Consider the following 19,910-nt stretch of genomic DNA (forward strand, 5'->3'; position numbering starts at 1 on the left):
ACAAGGTCATTTTAATCCAGTTGTGTTATCCTGGATGACGACTAAAGTTCTAGAGGTTTATATATAGGAGTTTTACACTTTAAAAAAGCAAACAATAATTTAGTGGCTTTCTTAGGCTCTTATATTTACCTTGGGTACAGGTTATAACTGACTTCTGGAAGCTATGCAAATTTAAAAAAAAAAAAGTGTTTCAAATTTGCTAGAGAAACAAGTTATACTGGAATAAAATTGGTAAAATTGGAGTAGTTTTGAAGGCAGTAATGCTTAGCTGCTAAAGATCCAAATGTGGAGTTTCCTGATTTGTGTGGGAGCCACAGGCTGTAATGTTACCTGTTGGGTTCAAGGACAGGACTTTGCAATGGACTTCGCAATGGACTTCTGTTGACTCACCACTAATTAAATATATTCATTTTGCATGTATTTGTTTATTTGGGAGTTATTTCAGGTATCTGTATTACCCTAAGGTAAATGTCTGCTCTGTGCAAGTCTGGAGCCAAGTAGTCCTTTCAGACTTACTGTGGTGTGACCCCTGCATCCTACCCTGTGGTAGCTTGTGAGGATTGAGCACGTTTGCAGTTTACAGTATCCACATGATAGTCTGTGTGGTTCCTATACCAGAGGATTCCTGATTCACAGTATTTAAAAAGAAAAGTATCATCTCCCACTTCTAACTGTGAGGTCAGCTTAAAAATCACACTGCTGTGGAGCAGTGAGATAGGGAGCAGAAGAGTAGGGCCTTTCAGGTATTATGTTAGCTTCCAATTTAGAATTAGACAGTTTTCTCCTTTGTTTGGGGGATATTGTTTGATGTTTCTAGGAGGTGTATCTTTAAGGAGAACATCTGTAGGAAAGATTAGTATAGAAAATGTTGAGAGGTAGTATTTTATAAAGGGAGCATTTGTGTAGGCCTATACATCACAGTTACTTCTTGAATAAGCATCTACTAGCTTTCTGTGTGGACATGTATTTATGGTAATTGCAAAATTCTTAAATAATTTCAAGTCCTAAATTTGTCTCAAAGGCCACGGGAAATGCAAAAAGCACTGACTAATGCTTTCTCATATTTGCAGTCGATGTTAGAGTGGATCCACTGCTCCATCTACTGGAATTCAAAATCCCCAGGCAGAGCTGCATGCTATTGAACGCATTGTGTGCTTTGGCACAGCTTTGTGAACAACCCTTCGCAGAAGGTTCAGAATGTTTTTTATTTTTCAGTTGGTGAATTGATGGAGTAGATTTCCCTAGAGACATTTTGTAATATTTTGATAATTTTACCCCTTTTAATATTTTTTCCCCCACTTTTACTGTCTAAAGGTTGACCAAATTGTTTATTTTGGCAAGATGCCATAATATATGAAGTACAGAACATGTAAAATTCTTAGCCTGTTTATGTATTTTATACTCACACATCTTCTAATATTGTGTGGTTGGATAATTCCTCCTAAGAACTCCTGTGAAGAAAGAGTGAACCTTCAAGTTAAAGCATTCAACATCTTTGTTTTCTCTTGCAATGAAGTATATCACTTAAAATTATTTTAAAGATTAAGCAGAGGCTTATTTTATTTATTTATTGTTGTTTTATTCACATTTCTGCAATATCTTGGTGCCCAGCAAACCTATTTCCATTTGATCAACTTCTGAAATTGTTAATAAGAAGGAAAATGTCTTGTTTGCACTTTGTCTCACACTTTGCCTGTTTCTCATTTACGTTTGTTTCAACATTGGAGCTGTAGCCAAGTGTTTGAGGAAAAGCAGATCCTGAAATAACCTTCCGTTGCTCTGGCTTCAACTAAGTGTTTTTAAAATTGTTTACTTGATTTCTTCCAGTGTATCATACTTTGTCTCTTATGATACCATATGCAAAATGGCTCATCAAAAAGCCATCCCATAAAAAGCAAAATTTGAACTTTTATCTACTATGGCAGTTTCATTATTATTTGGGTTTTAGAATTAAAATACATTTTAAAAGTAGTGGTTTATGTATTTACTGTGTTAAGTTATTGTATTAGCAAACAAATACATGATTAGAGTAAAACCTAATGCTTTTTTTTTTTTTTTTTTTTTGGCAAGATGCATGCATCATTTGGAACATAAATATATATTTTTAAATGAACAATAATTTCAAAATGAATGCAAAAAGTATATATTTATTATTCTGGCTGGTTTGATCCACGGTGTCCCGAGTAGTTGGATTATGACTTCCATATAGAATAGAATACCATGGAGTATTTTGACTATTCACATAATATTACAATGGTGCAAAATATTTTTGCTCTTAAATGAGGAGCCTGACATAACTGGAAGTCATCCCAGAGAGTCCGTCTGTCTTTTTCCAGGATCCTTCTTGTCCGTTTGACTTTGTGCTAGTATTTTAACAAGGCTCCAGTTTCTTTAAGATGAACAGGGTTTTGTGGTAGATCCTAGATAGAACGTGCAGGATCAAAATTGCTGTGATTGTTGTAGAGAAGTCCACTTTGGTTGAAAGATTAGTCTGGAATGACATAATGACCTTGAAAAGGTGTGTTTCTTTGCTGTTTTCTTTTTCCTTTATCGTGGCTTTTAAGATTTATGTTGATAGGGATGAGAATGTTGTATATAGAAAATTAAAGGTTTAGTAGAGAGAGAGTATACAGCTGTGCAGAGAATAAGAATGTAGCCGAACTGAATTTCACTCTGTAAGGGTTACAGCTATGAAGTGGTAAGCACAGTGTTTGAAATATGATGACTGAACGGAAGCACTTCCTATTTCGAAAATGTTAGGACATAGATGGCATTTTATAAGCCCCCTGCAAATAGAAAAAATAAAAATAAAATTTTAAGGAACTAATGTTTGAGGGTATCGATATATTAAAGTATGTATTATTTTTTCCTGTATTTCAAGTAGGATTGTCATTTTAACTCAGTGCCAAGCTTTGTCACTTAACACTGTCCCATACATGCAAAGAAGCATACATATATACATGTACACATATGTGGATGTTTGTTCTCAGAAATGTCCTCTGATAGCCTTTGTATACTTAGAAAGAACGGTATATATTATAATGGGCTTATACTTCATTATAATGAGCTTATGCATTTTTATAATGGGCTTATATTTTATTATAATGAACTTACATTTTGTGTGATTTCTGCTGCTTAGACAATAGGGGAAGAGTTGACAGCTTCTTTGTGTTCTTCCTTCAAGAAGCAAGGAAGAACGAATGAACACCATTTATGCTAGTTGTTTTTACAGGGAAAGTATTCTATTTAAAAAATGTTACCACCTGTATGGTACCATGGGTCGGTTGATAGGAATAATCTCTATTATTATTTAGACACAGATTTCTTATTTCCATCGGAATTAGATTTCTGTGCTTTTTGCTTAGTTTTCTACTTCTTAGTTCAAATAATTCCTTAATTATAGAATAGAATGGCTTGTTCTACAGTGAAGTGATACGATGTGGGCATGAGAGTGAACAATGGGAGCTAATAATGTTTTGTCTGAGCATAAAAAAGTCTATAGTAATTTAATATATTTAAAAAAAAAAATATTACCTACTGCAGCTGTAAAATTGCGTTCTAAAATCTCTTTTTCAGTAGTTATGTCTGATTAAAATATAAGGAAGAGCCTTCCCAATCTGTAAATGAATATGCTTGTGTGGTGCATATGTGCATATCTGCACACATCTGTAAACCCGCCAAAAAATCCCATGATATATCAGTGGTTAAACAACTGGGATAGATTTGTTTGGAGGGAGAGAGAGGGTAGAGAGGGCTGCATGTGGCTTTCTGACACACGTTTTCAGTGGGTTGAGTTGTGGTAGATGAGCAATTTAGTGTAACGTAAGCTCCTGTGCAAGTTGGCAGGGCCTTGGCTTTTCTGTACTGTTGGCTGCACTCTTGCTCTTTTTGTTTACTTTGCATCTCAGTGAAATACAACAACTGGCCTTGCATCAGTCTGTTTAGTGGATACAAAGCTACTTTGATAATCTATGTCTGTTCTTGTACCATCAGCTCTGTCCCAGTAAGACTGACATTCAAATTTGTGTTTCAATTGCAAGACCTCAGCATCATACAGCTCAGGTTTTAGCTTGTCATCAAAAATCCCCAGTGAGTTCTATAAATTAGTGACTGTTTTCAAGCTGTGCCTCCTTTCATAAACGACAAAATTGCTTATTGATTCCTGATGCTTGTGACTCCTTATATTGTGGCTGCTTGGCAGTGCATGTTCAGATTAGAGCTATGCTTGCTTTCAAAGAAAAAAAAAAAATCAAAGCAGAAACTGCAGTTCAATGTCGAGTCACAAATAATCTCTGAATTTACTCTTTACCCTTGATTTTCCAATAATATGCCATGTATGCAGTTTCATTATTCCTTAAATACTCAGTATCTATTTGAATATACATACATGTGTGTATACATGTATAATACATACTGCATAAATATATATACTGTTCATAGGCATTTGTTATATCTATGTAAAGCACATTAAATTGCTTTTTAGATGAATGAATTTGTTTTTGTGCTTGGCATACAAATATTGTTTAGATAAATGACCTGATTTTATTCCTATGTGCTGAATACTTGCTGCTTGAGGAAGTTTTGCTTAGGCATTATAGCTCTTGTTCTTCTGATCATACGTCACCTGGTTTTATAGCTCTCTCCATGGTCCTGTCTCTCACTACAGTAGTTTATTATAACAAGAACAAAAAGGAGATGGAACTGACATACATTTCTTAAAGATGATTTTTCTTCCAGTGTATCTGCTGAGCCGATAATGTTTTTATTGCTTAAAATTTGCCAAATGCCTGTGTATGAAACACATTTCACTAATTTCAAAGAAGTCCGAAAACATCTAGTTATAAGTAAGAAAAATAGGCTTCAAGAACGATTTTAAAGAATAGTTAAAAGGAAAGCTTCAAATTCAAATCTAGAAACATGATCACATACTTTGACAGTAAATTCCAAGAACTTCAAGTTCTCTAGGAAGAATGGGTGTTGGTGCATATTTTAGCATGACTGTAACACTAGCATTTTGTCTGCTGTAAGATAATATGTACCATCTTTAGTGGGGGAATATAAAGGAATTAAAAATCCAACTGAACATGAAGATTGGAGACTTCAAATCCTGTTGTTCCTTGCAAAAATGAGTATTTAGGAAGCCAAAATAATGTTTTGCTTTACTCAGATGATAAAAAATCAAGTCTATACTGTGAAAGCGTACAGTTCATAAGACTTGTCCCCAGAACTTACAGAAACAAAGGACTTTGGGGTGAAATGTTTGTATATCATGTAGATATATACTGTTACCCAGTATGATGTGCATTGCATTATGTATAAGATTATATATGTCACATGTAAAATGTTTTGAGCCATGTCTTTGCTCAATTGCTAGGATTTTGGAGATACAGATCAAACATCACTTTGAAAATCTAAAAAAGAAAATGTTCAGCATTATATATATGCAACAACTTGAAGCTATACATAAAATAGATATTGGCATCTGGGGTGTTTTGGCTGACTTAAAGCTTGTTCAAATAGACTTTGAGGCTGAATCATTTTTCTCTCTTTTTCTCAACCCAGATTAGTGTATTGGCTGTGAAGAATTGCAAACGCTTCGTGCCCTGATGGGGGACTCAGGATCCAGACGATCAACTCTAGTATCTCGGTTGCCAATATTCAGGAGAAGTATTAGCCGGAGACACGACTCCCTTCCTTCCTCACCTTCCTCTGCTAGTGCCGTGGGTGTCCACACCTCCTCCCCATCCAGCACGAACTCCAGCTCAGGGAGCACAGGCAAGCGCCGGAGTATTTTTCGGACTCCTTCTATTAGCTTCCATAACAGGAAGGGGAGTGAACAGAAGCCTGACTCCACCAGCCAAAATGTTAACATCTCAAATGGTGCCCAGTCCTCCTCTCTCAGCACTTTTCAAAAACTGAGCCTAGACGAACACATTAAAAGTAGAGGAAAGCATTCAGTTGGCTTTGGCAGTTCACGTAGCAAGAAGATAACAAGGTCTTTGACAGATGATTTTGAAAAGGGAAAGGAGCCCTCAGCTAATAAGAATGTCTTTATAAATTGTATAAGCTCTGGGAAAAATGAGGGTGATGATTCTGGCTTTGCAGAGGAGCAAAGCCGATGCTCTGTCAAACAATCCACACGGAAACTTCTCCCTAAATCTTTCTCATCGCACTACAAGTTTTCCAAACCAGTTCCGCAGAGTCAATCCATTTCCTCTGTGCAGCAGTCTGGATGCGTGCTGGAGATTAAATCATATGTTGAAAGTGAACCAGTGATTGCCAGGTCCTCTTCTCCCTGCTCGGCTGAGACGACGGAGTGCGTGGGAAGCACGTTGCAGTCCCCGCTGCTCTCAGCCGACCTCACGGCTGCCCAGACGCCCTCTGACTTCATAGCCTTGACAGAGGATTCTGTTTCGGAGGTTGATGCTCTGCCCAGCAGTGGGAATGGAGTGCTGCTGGCAGAGGATTTTGGCCACAATGTCTCTACCTCTCAGATCTTCTTTAATCCTGCTGCTGCTCCGGTGAGGGAAACAAATTACGTGGAAAGTACGTGCCAGTCTGCTGGTGGTGTATCTCCTGTGAGCCGCACAAGCTTTTGTAGTGTTGAATCTAATACCTTATTCAAAACCTCAGCTGCTAATCAAATAAAAGTATCATTGCAAGCCAATGAACTATGTATTACAGATACCAGGCACATAGCAGAAGTTAACTCAGCAAAGACAGAGTTAGAAACCTTTGGGTTACAGCACAGAGAAGAACCGGTGATGCACTCTCCAATGGCACAGGGGTTGAGTAGGGACCAAGATGAAAGCACTCTAGCTAAGCACACAAAAGAAACAGTTCCTGTAATGGAGTCTAAGATTATTCAATGTTCTGAACCTCAGTCCCTTAAAACGCAACTGGGATATGAAACAAACCATCCTAAAGGTATGTATTCCGCTTTTTCATTGTGAGGTTTGATGGCTTGGGGGATGCTTTTTTGTTGTTGTTGTTGTCCGTAGTTCTTTTGTACGAATTGTTTGGTCATGAAGTTTTTGTGTACTTAGAAAGATCAAAAGTTAGGAATTTTACTCTCCTTCCAAGATGATGCTTAATTCAGAATTATAAAAGGAATAAAACAAAATGCTTTGAATTTTTTTAGTTGATGTTTTTCAGTGTAATAACAGCCATCAGTGCTGTTGGTCATTCTGTTTCCTTCTGATAGAAAATGAATTAAGAGAGTATTGATTCTCACCTCTTGTTGAAAGCCGAAGCTGGTATTTTTGAGGCATACCAATTTTGGACTTGAACCAAAGAGTTGCATTGTTTGAGGAGGAAGGATTGCCAGAGAATAAACGTCCTTTAGTCCGGTTATGAAAGATAACATACTTTTATCTTATACTGATCTGGGTTTGTGACTCTCAGATACATTATAGAGCAGCTTGGACAAGAGCAGAGGACAAGAATATATTGCTGTTTCCATCTGAAATAGCACTGTGCAAGTTCTTACTACTTAACCTATGAAATATAGGAAGTTCACTACCAAATAAATTTCACACTGTGTCTTTAGCTTATAAAAATGAGTTTGGAAATATTAACAAGAATAAGTGGAAAGGCTATGCTTTGAATTACCATCTATAGACACACAGATCTTCATCTTTCATCAAAGACACCCAGCCTTTGATTGAAGGACACCTGTCAAATGACATTTAGCTCTGCCAGTTTACTTCCTCAACTAACCTGAAGACCAATGCTTTGTTGAATAATCCTGAGCCTGTATCTGGTGGGGCCAGATTTGTGACAGTTAACAAAAACACAGTTATGTTGTTAGTATTGAAAGAGGAATGAATGCAAATTCATATGAGTCCATACCCATCCTTTTGCTTGGTGATGTAGTCATGTAGATTATAAGCAATCAGAAGCAATCTCACTTTTGGAGTTACTTGTCTCTGCACAGTATTAGTTGCATATCTTGTAAATAAATAGTTATGTATAGTAAAATTAATCCACTAAATTATCTTTCATGAGAGGAAAACTGTTTGCCTCAGAACATTAGTCAGCTGGGACAAAAATATTTCCATTTATGTATATTATCTGTCTGGAGCACTTCGGTTGGTCTTCTTTGCAACTTTGGCTCATCTGTGAATAAGCTCATGCTTTTAAATTTTAATTTAGTGGAGTGGAGTAGTTGTAGAGCAGACCAGTGAGCAGCTCAGAGTGATGTTTGGAAATACACAGTGTTTGAAACTCATGCACCAGCAGCTATATATTTAATCTTCATGCCTGTAAGGCAGCTGGAGTTGAAACTGCAATAGAGAGATTTTTGTAAATAGGCTTGGTATTCACAGAAACACTAGAGCTAATGTTACACTATTTAAAAGTCGATGATTAATTTTCATGGGTTTATACATGTAGTTCTATTCCAAATGCATTTTTTTCAATTTGTACAGTGAAGAATGTATTTAAAATTAGAAAATTGGAAAGCAAACATAGGGATTGTTGGAAAAAAGCATAAAATCCTGCCATATGAAATGAAAAGAGTATAGAAAAAGTTTGTGGTGTTCAGAAAGGTATAGTATAAGTAGTTATATATTTTGCCAACAAGCTGTTCGGACCAATTGGTTTTGCTATAACAGTATTTAAAACCAGGTGCAAATGTAAAATATTTTTGTGCATGTTTTGGCAATAGATACTTTCTTTTCCATGGTAGGTCTCATAGTAGATTTTATTGATAGATTACAAGGTTTGTCATGTCATACATTTTTTAATATATGCTTATATATTTTTAAATGGTATGAACCTCTTTGAAAAGCCATTGAGGAAATGTTCTCTTGCAAAAGGCAAAATATATATTTTTTTTTAATGTTACATCTATTATGCTATCATGCTTTTCTCTTTTCCTCATCTCTAAATTTTCCTCAACACTTCAAAATGTAATTTTCTCCTCTTTTCCAATATGTTATTGTTTAAAAGGTGTTGGGGACTGGGATGCAGCCTGCATGCTGTGCTTTGAGAGCACAGATACAGAGCTGATGTGGGAAGGCCAAAGAGAAACTAAAACCTGTATGCATCAGGATGCTATGTGCTGGAAACAAAACTGTGAACTGGCCCTAAAAAAAAAATATGGGCTTGGCTTAGGACAGGATAAGGCAGGCTGGGTTTTTGCACCATGGAATCAGTGATAGTTTCTCTGGTGGGTTTTACTGTGAAGAAATTCCTAAGTGTCCGAGAATGAGGGGAGAAAGGAAGGAAAGTGGCAAAGGTCCCACTGGATTTGTTAAAGAACTGTGGGCTGGGCTGTAGCATGCTGAGCACATGAGTCAGCAGGAACTGAGCAGTGAGCAGGTGGCCCAGGTTGCTTTGCCTAGCTAAACAGGATCTGCTTTCTACAGAACACCTAAGAAATTATTCTTACTTTTTTACGATTGCTATTCAGTGGTAAACATTTAAAGCAAAGCGCTGTTCTTCCTAAGAAAATTTTTGTAGAGAATAATTCTCTGTAATGATTGGTGATTGCTTGTCTATTTGTAGTTGATCTTGCCAATAGCTTCAGCCCGTACCGAGACGGCAGATTTATTGAGAAGCGACTGAGGTCCTCTTCAGAAGGTACTGCTGGAAGCAGTCGGCTGATCATAAAACCAAAGGATGGAAATTCAGAAGAGCTTAACAGCCTACGGAAGCAGAGAGCAAGCTCATCTTCTTCAAAAATGAACAGCATGGTGAGTTTGTATATGTGTGTGTTTGTTTGTTTGTTTGTTTGTTTTTTCCACGATAAGCGTAACTATACTAAGCAGCAACTTCACAAGTAATGGATGGTAATTAAAAGAAAAAAAAAAAAAAAGCCAGCTCAGGCTTCCAAAATGTGGTCCAGGCTGAGCTGCAGAGATAAAAAAAAAATATTTTTTTTCAATGATGTAACATTGTGAAAAGGTTTGTATATTTGCTGTGAGGAGGTTGAAGTCATGCTTTGTTGATTTGCCTGGGATATTACAAGATTCAGACCAGAAGTTTTGTAGAGAGGAAGTTGTTGGTGAAGAGGCTCATTATGGAAAGCTGGTCACAAGGTTCAGTGCTTTCACACTGAGCACAAATTAAGGATGAAAGGAAAGGTTCACTTCTGAGAACCCTTGAAAATGCCTAGGACTAGGAAATCTAAGACAGATCAGATCACTGTGGGAGAGTACTTCTGAAACCTCTTCTGGTGAAATAATAATAGAAGTAACTGACTGACAAGTATGTGCCTTCCTATACCCAGCAAGAAAAAATGTTTTAAGATGAGTGTAATTTATACATATTCATATGCTCTCTAGTGAGACAAAAAGAAGATACTAAGGTTGAACATTGACAGCAGTGGTATCTACTCTTCAGTTTATGGAAATCACTAAAGCAAGTTTTACAGGTATTATGAGTTTCAAGTATTTTATTCAACATGCTAACTGTAAAAAAAAAAAAAAAAATAAAATAAAATAAATAAATCATTTTGCACTCATATTTGAATAGTGTTTACCACTGAAAGTAAAAAGCTGTAAGTTTCTTACCCTTGTCCAGTGCTGTTAAACAGATATATAAATGTGTTTTTTTTTTTTTTTTCCTATTAAGGTTCACTTAATAGCAATTGTATTATAATGTTTTAGGACCAAACACATTCCTAAGAGACTCAGGTGTGAACACAACTACAACTGCCTTTTCTAAGATAATTTTTTTGCAGTTTTTCTGTAACGAGGTGGGGGTTGGCCTGTTCTCCCACGTGCCTGGTGACAGGACGAGGGGGAATGGGCTCAAGTTGAGCCAGGGGAGTTTTAGGTTAGATGTTAGGAAGAACTTCTTCACTGAAAGGGTTGTTAGGCATTGGAACAGGCTGCCCAGGGAAGTGGTGGAGTCACCATCCCTGGAAGTCTTCAAAAGACGTTTAGATGTAGAGCTTAGGGATATGGTTTAGTGGAGGGCTGTTAGCGTTAGGTTGGAGGTTGGACTCGATGATCTTGAGGTCTCTTCCAACCTAGAAAATTCTGTGATTCTGTGATTCTGTAATTGTTGTAAACTGACAGATTTCCACAGCATATTATTACAAAACAACATGTTCTTTTGGCGTGATTTTACAGACTAACACAAAAACTCAGCAATTAATACAATTACTTAGGTAATATTTATGTCTCTGTGCTACCTTGTCTGCCTTTAAAGGTAACATCTTATCTCCCTCTCACCCAAGAAGCCAAGGAAGGCTAAACTTGTCTTCCTTTGTCAGATTCACCCATACTGGTTCTTGGTTGGTAATTTTAAAATAGGTCCCTGAATAACGAAATGATTTAGCTTGAATTCTCCTTAGGAAAACTGTGTCAGGAAAATGTGATTTGAGGTTTTCTAAAAAGCATGTGAAATTTGTCTTTGGCCACGGTAAATCTCACCCACATCTAAGTTAGTCTTCTAAACCTTTGCTCATGTTCAACACTGCTTTGGATGGCAGGAAATTACATCAGTACTGAAGGTGTTCATGCTGTGTCTGGCCAAGGTACAACAGGTTTTCCAGTTGTACCAGTGTCCTTAAGTAGTAGTCACTACATCTGCTTTTCTCCCTCTTTTCTAGATTGCTGCCAGCTTGTCAGATGTGGTAGTAATGTAAAGCAAAATTTATGTCAACAACAAAAACCACACACCTGTTTTCTTTCTTTTTTTTTTTTTTTTTAATAAATCCACCGAATTATTACACACAGAGATGCAGGATGGAAATAAAGATGTAGAATGACTAAAAAGTAGAAAAATAATTTGTGTTATTAAAGTGTATAGGTACAACATGTTTATTCAGTAAGTTCATATCCAAATATCACTGAATAATATCTTATTTTTCAAAACCAGAACACTGTGACATTTGAAGCTCATGTTTCCATGTAGGCATACAGGGCATTATGCAGGCATAGTTTCTGCCCTAAAAAGCTCATTAACCTTGGCTCAAGCCTTTAAATACTATTTGGGTCATCAGGCCCAAGCTATTACGCAGATCTTTGTGTTTATTTAAATACTAGACAGAACTGATGTATTAACTTCATTATATTAAGTCCTGTATTAACGATGCAACTGGGAAGTGACAACACTATAGCAACTGGAAAAAAGCAAAGTGAACATGGGATGGTTTTTATTTTATTTTTTGTTCATGTTTTGTGTATGAAATCCACATTTTTCGTTGTTTGTTTTAACTTTCATTAACAATATTGTCCACAGATTTGCTAGAATTTGTTTGTGCTTATTTTGGTCGCAGACCAAGAACTTCAGTGTCAGGATTATTGTGCACCCTCATGAGTGAAAGTAAAGTTCTTCTTGTTTTCCCCCCAATAAATGCAGCTACCATCTTTCTATACTAAGAGAAATGCTAAATGAAAGATTTTATATTTAAAAAATGAGATTTAATGGGAAGGAAATAAAAACACAGAAGGCAAAAAAAAAAATAAAAAATAAAATAGCAGAAATTCACAAAAGGAAAAGGAATTAAAAATGAAACAAATTAAATGTTCATAATAATAATAATATAAGGCTAAAGAGAAAAAAGGCCTCTTCAAAGTACTTGTCACAAGCAATTAATGTTTAACACCACAGTAGCAGCCTGTTGCCAGTGAATGATCATAATGAAGAATAAATACTCGTTAACGAATTGGAGTTGCTAAACCAAGCATGATTAAAAACCTTAACCTAACTTTCTTGTTTGCCTAGAAAATCATTAATCACTCTTCTGTAGCTATTCATATTCATTTTCACTTCTGGAAGAAAATTAAAGGTTCATGTGAGATTCCCTGGGTTTCCCTGAGGAGGGCAGCATTGCTATTCAGATTGCTTCTGTGGCACCAAACAGTAGTAGCTGTGGATACTGGTATTCTGGCATCATCCAGAAGTCATGTTATGATGAAGAAGCTTTGTAGCCTGTCAAATACCCTTTCCTCACAAACTGAAGAAAGTCTTCCAAGACTGTTTGCTTTCTTTCTTGTTGGCATAAAGCATGAGATTATTCTGCTGACTGCCTAGAGGGAATCAGAAGCCAGAAGATCTGAGGGGATACCGGATTTTTACAGGAGATGAAGAAAAACAAACAAACAAAAAACACAAACAAAAAAACAACACACAAAAAAAAGAGATTACATTTGAGAAATTGTTCTTCCTCCTAAAGAATTCACTCAGCATAGTATTCTTGTTTGATCAGTACAACAGGTACAATAGGTAAAAGCTTAAATAGGTGGATCTCCCACTGTATGTGTCAAAACCTATAAAGAGGGTCACCAGCTCCGCAAAGAGTGGCATTATTTACTTTCAAAACCTCGCAAGTGAATTAATCTCGATGAGAGCAATGCAAATATCGTGCAAGGAAAAAAAAAGAGTATTAAAATAACTCTTCAAATGTGCCAACTTTACAGCAAAGTAAATAATGAACTGAAGCAGATGCATGAGGTTAACTGCTCAGATTACTAATTATGTGTGTTTTCATCAGAATAAACGGTTTTGAAGCAGTCATTCTTGCAGTGACTGATTTATGCCACAAGATGTCAGTATTTCACTAAAAATTGTTTTAAACTTTAGTGTTCCCTAGTTACACAAAAGGTGAAAACTGAAATTCAGGACAGATTTTTTGGAACACTTTGAAACTGATTAGCCCGTGCAGGATAATAAAATATTTTCAAATGCGCATGGCTGATATGGATTAGAGGTTTAAAGAGGTTCATATTTCTATTGAAAATCTGGTCATTAAAATGTTAAGTCATCAGTTAGTTACAACTTTAAATATTTAGACATAAGATGGCGACAATTGGCTACGGCTATCCTTCTTATTCTGTATTTAAGTTTCCTTTCTTTTCCAATGTGTAAGATTGGAAAATATAAAATACGCAAGAAAGAAAGAAGGAAGGAATTATGGAAAGGAGGCAAACAGCCTGGTAAAAGACCTGAAAGACCTGAAATACGCAGGCCTGCAAGACTAATGGAAAGAACATAAATCTGGGAAGTTGAAAGAAAGAATTAGAATAACCACACTGAAAATTATGATCAAGCCCCCAAATCGGTGTGAGTAAATTCTTTAAGAGCATCAGGGAAATGATTACCAGGTAAAAAATAAAGAATTAATGTGCTGGAATACTTAAAATTAACAATAGAAATTGAGGTGAGTGTAAGCAACAAAATAAACCGTCACTTTTAAGAGTAGTATTTGATGTGGAAATGTAACTACCCAAGATATCACCTTTACCAGTAATAAAAGACAAAACTGAACAAATGAAACAAACAAAAAAAACCAAAACAATAACAAAACATGGAAATTGCTGTTTAAAAAATAATAATAATAAAAAAGAAAGTGCTGATAAAGATTTTGAAATGCCAACTTAAATTACAGTCAGTTGTTAAAACCAAGTAGTACTGAAGGGAGATGTGGATGAAAATAGGTGTACATTGTACAAGTTTTAAAAAAAGAAAGTTCAGAGGACTGTTGGAGTTCTTAGACCACAGCGACCAACATGTGAGCTATTCTGTGCTACAAACGTGTTTTCATTCTATCTAGAAAGAATAGAAATGTGGCTGTTTGTGTGCAGTGGAATGAGACAGTACACTTACGTTTGGCTCTGACTGATCTGCCTTTTTGTCTCTGTGGCTCTGCATTACACAGAAAATATCTGGCCTTCTTTGCAACTGCTCTCTTGTACACACCTACCTATCAGCATATGCGCTGCCTCAAATGGACCTAATTTTTCTGCTTTTTCCTCTCTCAGTGAGGTAAACATTACTACATTTACTCGAAGGTAAACATTATCAGTGGCCTTTGTGTTCTGCAGGCTCCAATTCTGGGCTTTCCCTTGGGCACAGTTTTTTCTCCAGTTTCTCATATTTCAATGTTGTCTGAACATTGAAAGTTTTTCACTTCTTAAATTGAGATATGAGTTTTCATCCTTGTAGGTAAAAAAAAAAAAAAAAAAAAAAAAAAAAGAAAAGTTTGCCCTCTGTTCTGCATTCTTCTTTAACCTCAGGCAAGGCAGCCTTGCCTACTTGTGTCAGTCCAATTAGAACTGTACAATTTATTTTTCCAGATTGTGGCTTTGCATCTTTTCCTGATTCCAATGCATTAGATAAAAAAAATTGTGTTTCCAGTTAAACAACTTTTATGGCCTAAAGTAACTCCAGCTTTTTTTTTTTTTTTTTCTTCAGCTTAAACAGTGATGCAAACCTTAATTGCCCACTTGTCCAAGTATCAAATAGTTGCATTTATGCTTTCTCCCACACTACCTATCATTGACTAGAGTAACTGCAGTTGTCGTGAAACTTTCTTCACTTCTATTCCTTTCACTTTACCTTTTTCCTTGCTTAAAAATGACAACACAATAGTGAACTAAGATCATTTATCAAGATGCACACTGGCACTGTGTTTCTGAGGATTTTTTATTTAATCATCCAGTGATAACACTTCAGCAGAGTCCCCTTTTCTTCGTGTTTGCACTATGCTTATTACATAGGGATGCTTTGAGTATCCAGTGTCTTAGTAAATATATCTACAATATACAAATATGCAAAAAAACCCACAACATTGGAATACAAAAACCTGTGTTGGGACCATTTTATGAGCTATTTATGAGCTATTGCAGGCTTCCATTTGATAACGGAAGGGGTTTAATTAAACAGCATGGCAAGCTGATCAAAAGAATTGATTACCTCACTGTATTTAGCATTGATCTGACCTCACCTTTAATATTGTATGCAGTTATGGGCTCCACAATATAAAGAAGATATTAAGGTACCTGTGCCTTGAGGAGGGCAACAAAGCTGGTAAAAGGGCCAGAAGACATGTCCTATAAGGAGAGGCTGAGAACACTGGGTTTGTCAAGCTTGGAGAAATGGAGGCTGAGAGGTGACCTCATTGCTCTCTGCAGCTTCCTGAGGAGGGGAAGTGAAGAGGGAGGTGCTCATCCTTCCCCCTGCTATCTAGTGACTGGACACATGGCAGTGGCTCAAAGCTGTGTCAGCAGAGATTCAGACTAGACATCAGGAATAATATTTCTAGCTAAGAGAGGACTAAGACACTGGAACAGGCTTCCTAGAGAAGTGGTAGGTGCCTCATGGCTGCCTATATTTAAGAAGCACTTAGATTATGCTCTTAATGGGTTAGCCCTGAAGTAGTAAATTAGTTGTACTTGATGATCTTTGTAGGTCCCTTCCAGCTAAAACTATTCTATTCTAAGTGCTCATGCTCTGAGAATGTCAGCTAAATGTGCAAAATTAAGGATTGACAAATTTAGTGTAGAGAGGGCTGTCTGAAACTTTGGAAGGACATGACCAAAATAAATGATCGGCACAGGAGTAGAAAGGTACCATCAAAAGAAATACTAACTACAAGTATTTGACATTCCTGATGTAGCCTGGGAGGGAGCAGAATGGTAAAAACACAGGACACTTTAATGGAAATGTGTTGTATATTCCAAACAGGAACCATATTTGTGATAATTATCACTCATTAGCAGCTGGTGTCTGCATTTTGGTTAGATGTCCTGAATATTCTGTTCATTCACTTTAATTGGGTTATTTGGGGTACCTTAGCAACTATTAGTCACATTCCTAGTGTACTTTAGAAATAGCCCTTGTTATCGAAGAGCAGTTCTCCAAGTCGCTGTATTCAGATCTGTCCTTGCCTTTGATATTGTACATTATAAAGTAGTATTGAAGTCTGAAAACTCGTGAATGTGTGATAGCTTTGTTTTTAGTGTTTCCCAAGTAATCTTATTATTAAGCATCAGTTGTACTCCAGTTACTACATCATGAGAAGCAAAAAGATACTGTGCCCCTATGGACTTTGCTGAATGTACATCTGAGGCTGCTAGAAGAGTGAAGGAATGAAGGCTAAAATACTTTTCTATTTTTCTCTTCTCTGCGCTGAATAGTAATCATGTTTTCTAGTGTCTGGTGAAGCACTGAGCATGGGTAAAACTAACTTGGCTGGTAGTCTAGAGAAGATTGAAATGATTTTCCTATTCACTCCAAGTTGCTTCTACCTTATTTTCTTCCACTTTTTTTTTTTTCTCCCTGACTGTGGACCTGACCTTCTGCTTCACACCTTCTGACAGTGTGCTGAGACCATTTGGAAGATGAGATTTTTAAGGCATCTCTGGCCAACACATAAGGTGGGAGATGCTGTAAAAATACATGAGCTGAATTTATGAGTTACAGTGGGTGACCAGGAGACTTAAAAGTGGAATTGAAGATGGTTGTTATTATAACCTGTAAAGGCCTGAGACAGCCCTATGGGATACACCACCTCTCCATCCACAGACTGGAGACACATTAATGTTTAATCTGTTAACAGCAGAATAACTTCTCTCTTGAAAGCCTGTGCTGGGAAGGCAGTGAATGAAAGATTATGGAGAGGATGTGAGTTTTCAGGGCTTCACTTCTAAAAAACAAAACAAAACAACCTCCTTTTCCAGATATACCAAAAAGTTTTTGGTTTTGTTTTTGTTTTTTTTTTTTAAACAAACAAACAAACAAACATGAACCAGGTAAGCAAAATGTCCACGTTCCTTTAATATCTTCTATACAACCTTCTTTAGAACTAACAAGGTTATGTTTCCTCTGAATAACCACAACCTGTTGTCAACTTGCCATACATGTATTATGTCTAGTATCTGTGATGTTCATACAAGTTCTTTTCATAGTTAAATTAGGCATTACATTTTCTTCTGTCATTCAGTTGTCATATTTCTGCTTAATTCAAACTAGTCTTTGCTATTTGAGAGGAATCTCCCTCTTCTCAAGGGAGAACACTTAGGAACATCAATTTTTATTGAACTGTTCAAGAAAGCCCTGTAAGGCAGCTGTTCGCCCTTCATGTGAAGTGGACTCGACAGCATGCGTTTATAACTAGCTTTGCTCTCATGTAACAAAATTTCCCCATTTGCAATGCATTTGACTTTAGCTTCCTTGTAGAAGGAAACTGTGGAAGCCACTTAAAGCAAGAAATGTTACGATCGTTTTCATAGTATAAGTGTTGTACAGTACTGTGTAAATAGGAATAAACTGCTGATTGTAGGTAAGCAGCAATTTATGTTCTTAATTTTGCACAGAGAAAATGCCTTTCATATACTGTTAGCATAAAAAGAAACTGGAAAGGGCAAATTGGGATTTAAGAATTTTGTCTATAATTTTTAGGTCAAGTCAACTAGAAGCTTTTCAGCTAAATACCCTGTGGGAAATTAATGTCTGTAGTGTAATACTCATTTCTTAACATATTAAGAGCTTGTAAAAAAATCAGATTGCAGTTGTTATACACTTTGAATTCATTCTTGAGATCAAGTAGCTAACCAAAATTAATCTAGACTTTACTTAATACTTACAAATGAATGTTCTATGCACTTTTTAAGGACACAATCGTTATAGTCCAAGAAAAGGGTAAACTATTGTTTTAACATTAGTACAAAATTTTCATTGGAATACAGTTATGTTAGTACCAATAAAAGGTAGAAGAAGTTATTAGCAATTGTACGTCCCAGAGTAATCGTAGTAGTGGATGAAAGTGTTGCTACATAGAGAATATGGAACAGAATTAGTTCAATTGGCAATGTGGTATTTTCTTTTTCTTTTGAAGCTTTAATATGGGAGTACTTGTAAGTATTGCCTGAATTAATTCACAGGGGACTGGGCTTTTAAAACTACAGATAGGTGTCCTCTGTAATGTGTTGTGTTTGTTTTTCTGTTTTCATGTTTTTGTGGAACGTTGAGCTGTTTATCGAGACTCAAAAATGGAAGTGTAAAACACAGTGGATGGATTTTTCTCACACTTCTCTTTTAGTCTCACTACATCCCACTAACATTTTTGCCTGTTAATGAGAAGAGGCAGCTTTTCCTGAGCCTGCTTATCTTTTAGAATTGGTATTATTTTTTAGGATTTCTTTCTCTGCACAGAGATCTGGTTGTGTATTAAACTATGCAACAATGATTGATGCTGTTTAAACAACTATGTATTTGTTAGGCCAAAGAAGTCTTGTTCTTTTTCTATTTTATTCAGACTTCTACATTTTACTTTCCTGTTCATCATCACGTTTTCTGTTATCACATATGCTGAGTGCAGGCAAATACTGTAGCAATATTGTTATGTAGTGTGGTTGAAAAAAAAACATTCTATTGTCTTCAGTCTGTGCATGCAGGCTGCTGAAATCTGAATGTCACCACCTATGTGTCCAAAGAGACAACTCAGTTTGGTGAAGACCTTTACCTTCTGTTTGGTGTCTCTCACACTCTGAAAGTGTGGGTGAGGACAGGGTTTTACTGTGCATTAAACAGTTTTCTGGCAAATCTAATTGATGGTCCCTACCAACTATTGCAATACTTAAATTGGTAGTAGGAGTGGGATGCAGTCAGCAAGTTTTGAGGGTGACTCTGGAGTTTGCATGGTCCTACGCCTGTGCTCAAAACAAAGTCAGGTAGGATTTAGGGTGAAAAAGGGTGGGTGAGTGGGTGGGGAAGTCCACTTTCCCTCTTTTCCTCTTTCTCAGTATAGTTGTGACGCAAGTCAGGAGAACTTGGGAGTTGTTATTGATGGAGACAGGCTATGTGACTTTGTAATGTTGTGTGGCTGATTGGATCTTTATATTTCAATGACTACACTTGGATTTTAAATGACAGACAGGTCATTATGCAATGAGTAAAATAATTACATGAAAAAATCTTTCTATCTGTTATTTGTGTTAGAAAATAATCCTTCTTAAAAAAGAAGGTAAATGATTTTAATTACTTCTATGCACTGGAAGACTACCATCACATCTTTATTTTGAGGCAAGCCTTTAGCGCTAGCAGGTTAGCTTATCCAAGTAAATTTAACCAAATACAGTAGGAGAACTGAAATTATCATGAAATTTCTCTAAAGGTGACAGTTAATAGACATATTATTCACTAGAGCTGAAGTTTATGACTAGTGAATATAA

The 19,910-nt window shown here is 36.4% G+C and overlaps 1 protein-coding gene across 6 annotated transcripts in view; it reads left to right on the plus strand.

The window, feature by feature from the left end:
* The window catches only part of CCSER1 (coiled-coil serine rich protein 1), a 695,877-nt gene that overhangs the window by 112,487 nt on the left and 563,480 nt on the right, over positions 1 to 19,910 (plus strand). For all 6 annotated transcript variants that reach the window (XM_084516947.1, XM_084516950.1, XM_084516951.1 and 3 more), the window contains 2 exons: positions 5,563 to 6,927; positions 9,511 to 9,698. In XM_084516947.1, coding sequence (XP_084373073.1) covers positions 5,607 to 6,927; positions 9,511 to 9,698 — 1,509 coding nt within the window. In that variant the 5' untranslated portion in view covers positions 5,563 to 5,606. The remainder of the gene's footprint in view (positions 1 to 5,562; positions 6,928 to 9,510; positions 9,699 to 19,910) is intronic.

Source organism: Aythya ferina, assembly GCF_964211825.1.
Source record: "Aythya ferina genome assembly, chromosome: 4".
Lineage (NCBI taxonomy): Eukaryota > Metazoa > Chordata > Aves > Anseriformes > Anatidae > Aythya > Aythya ferina.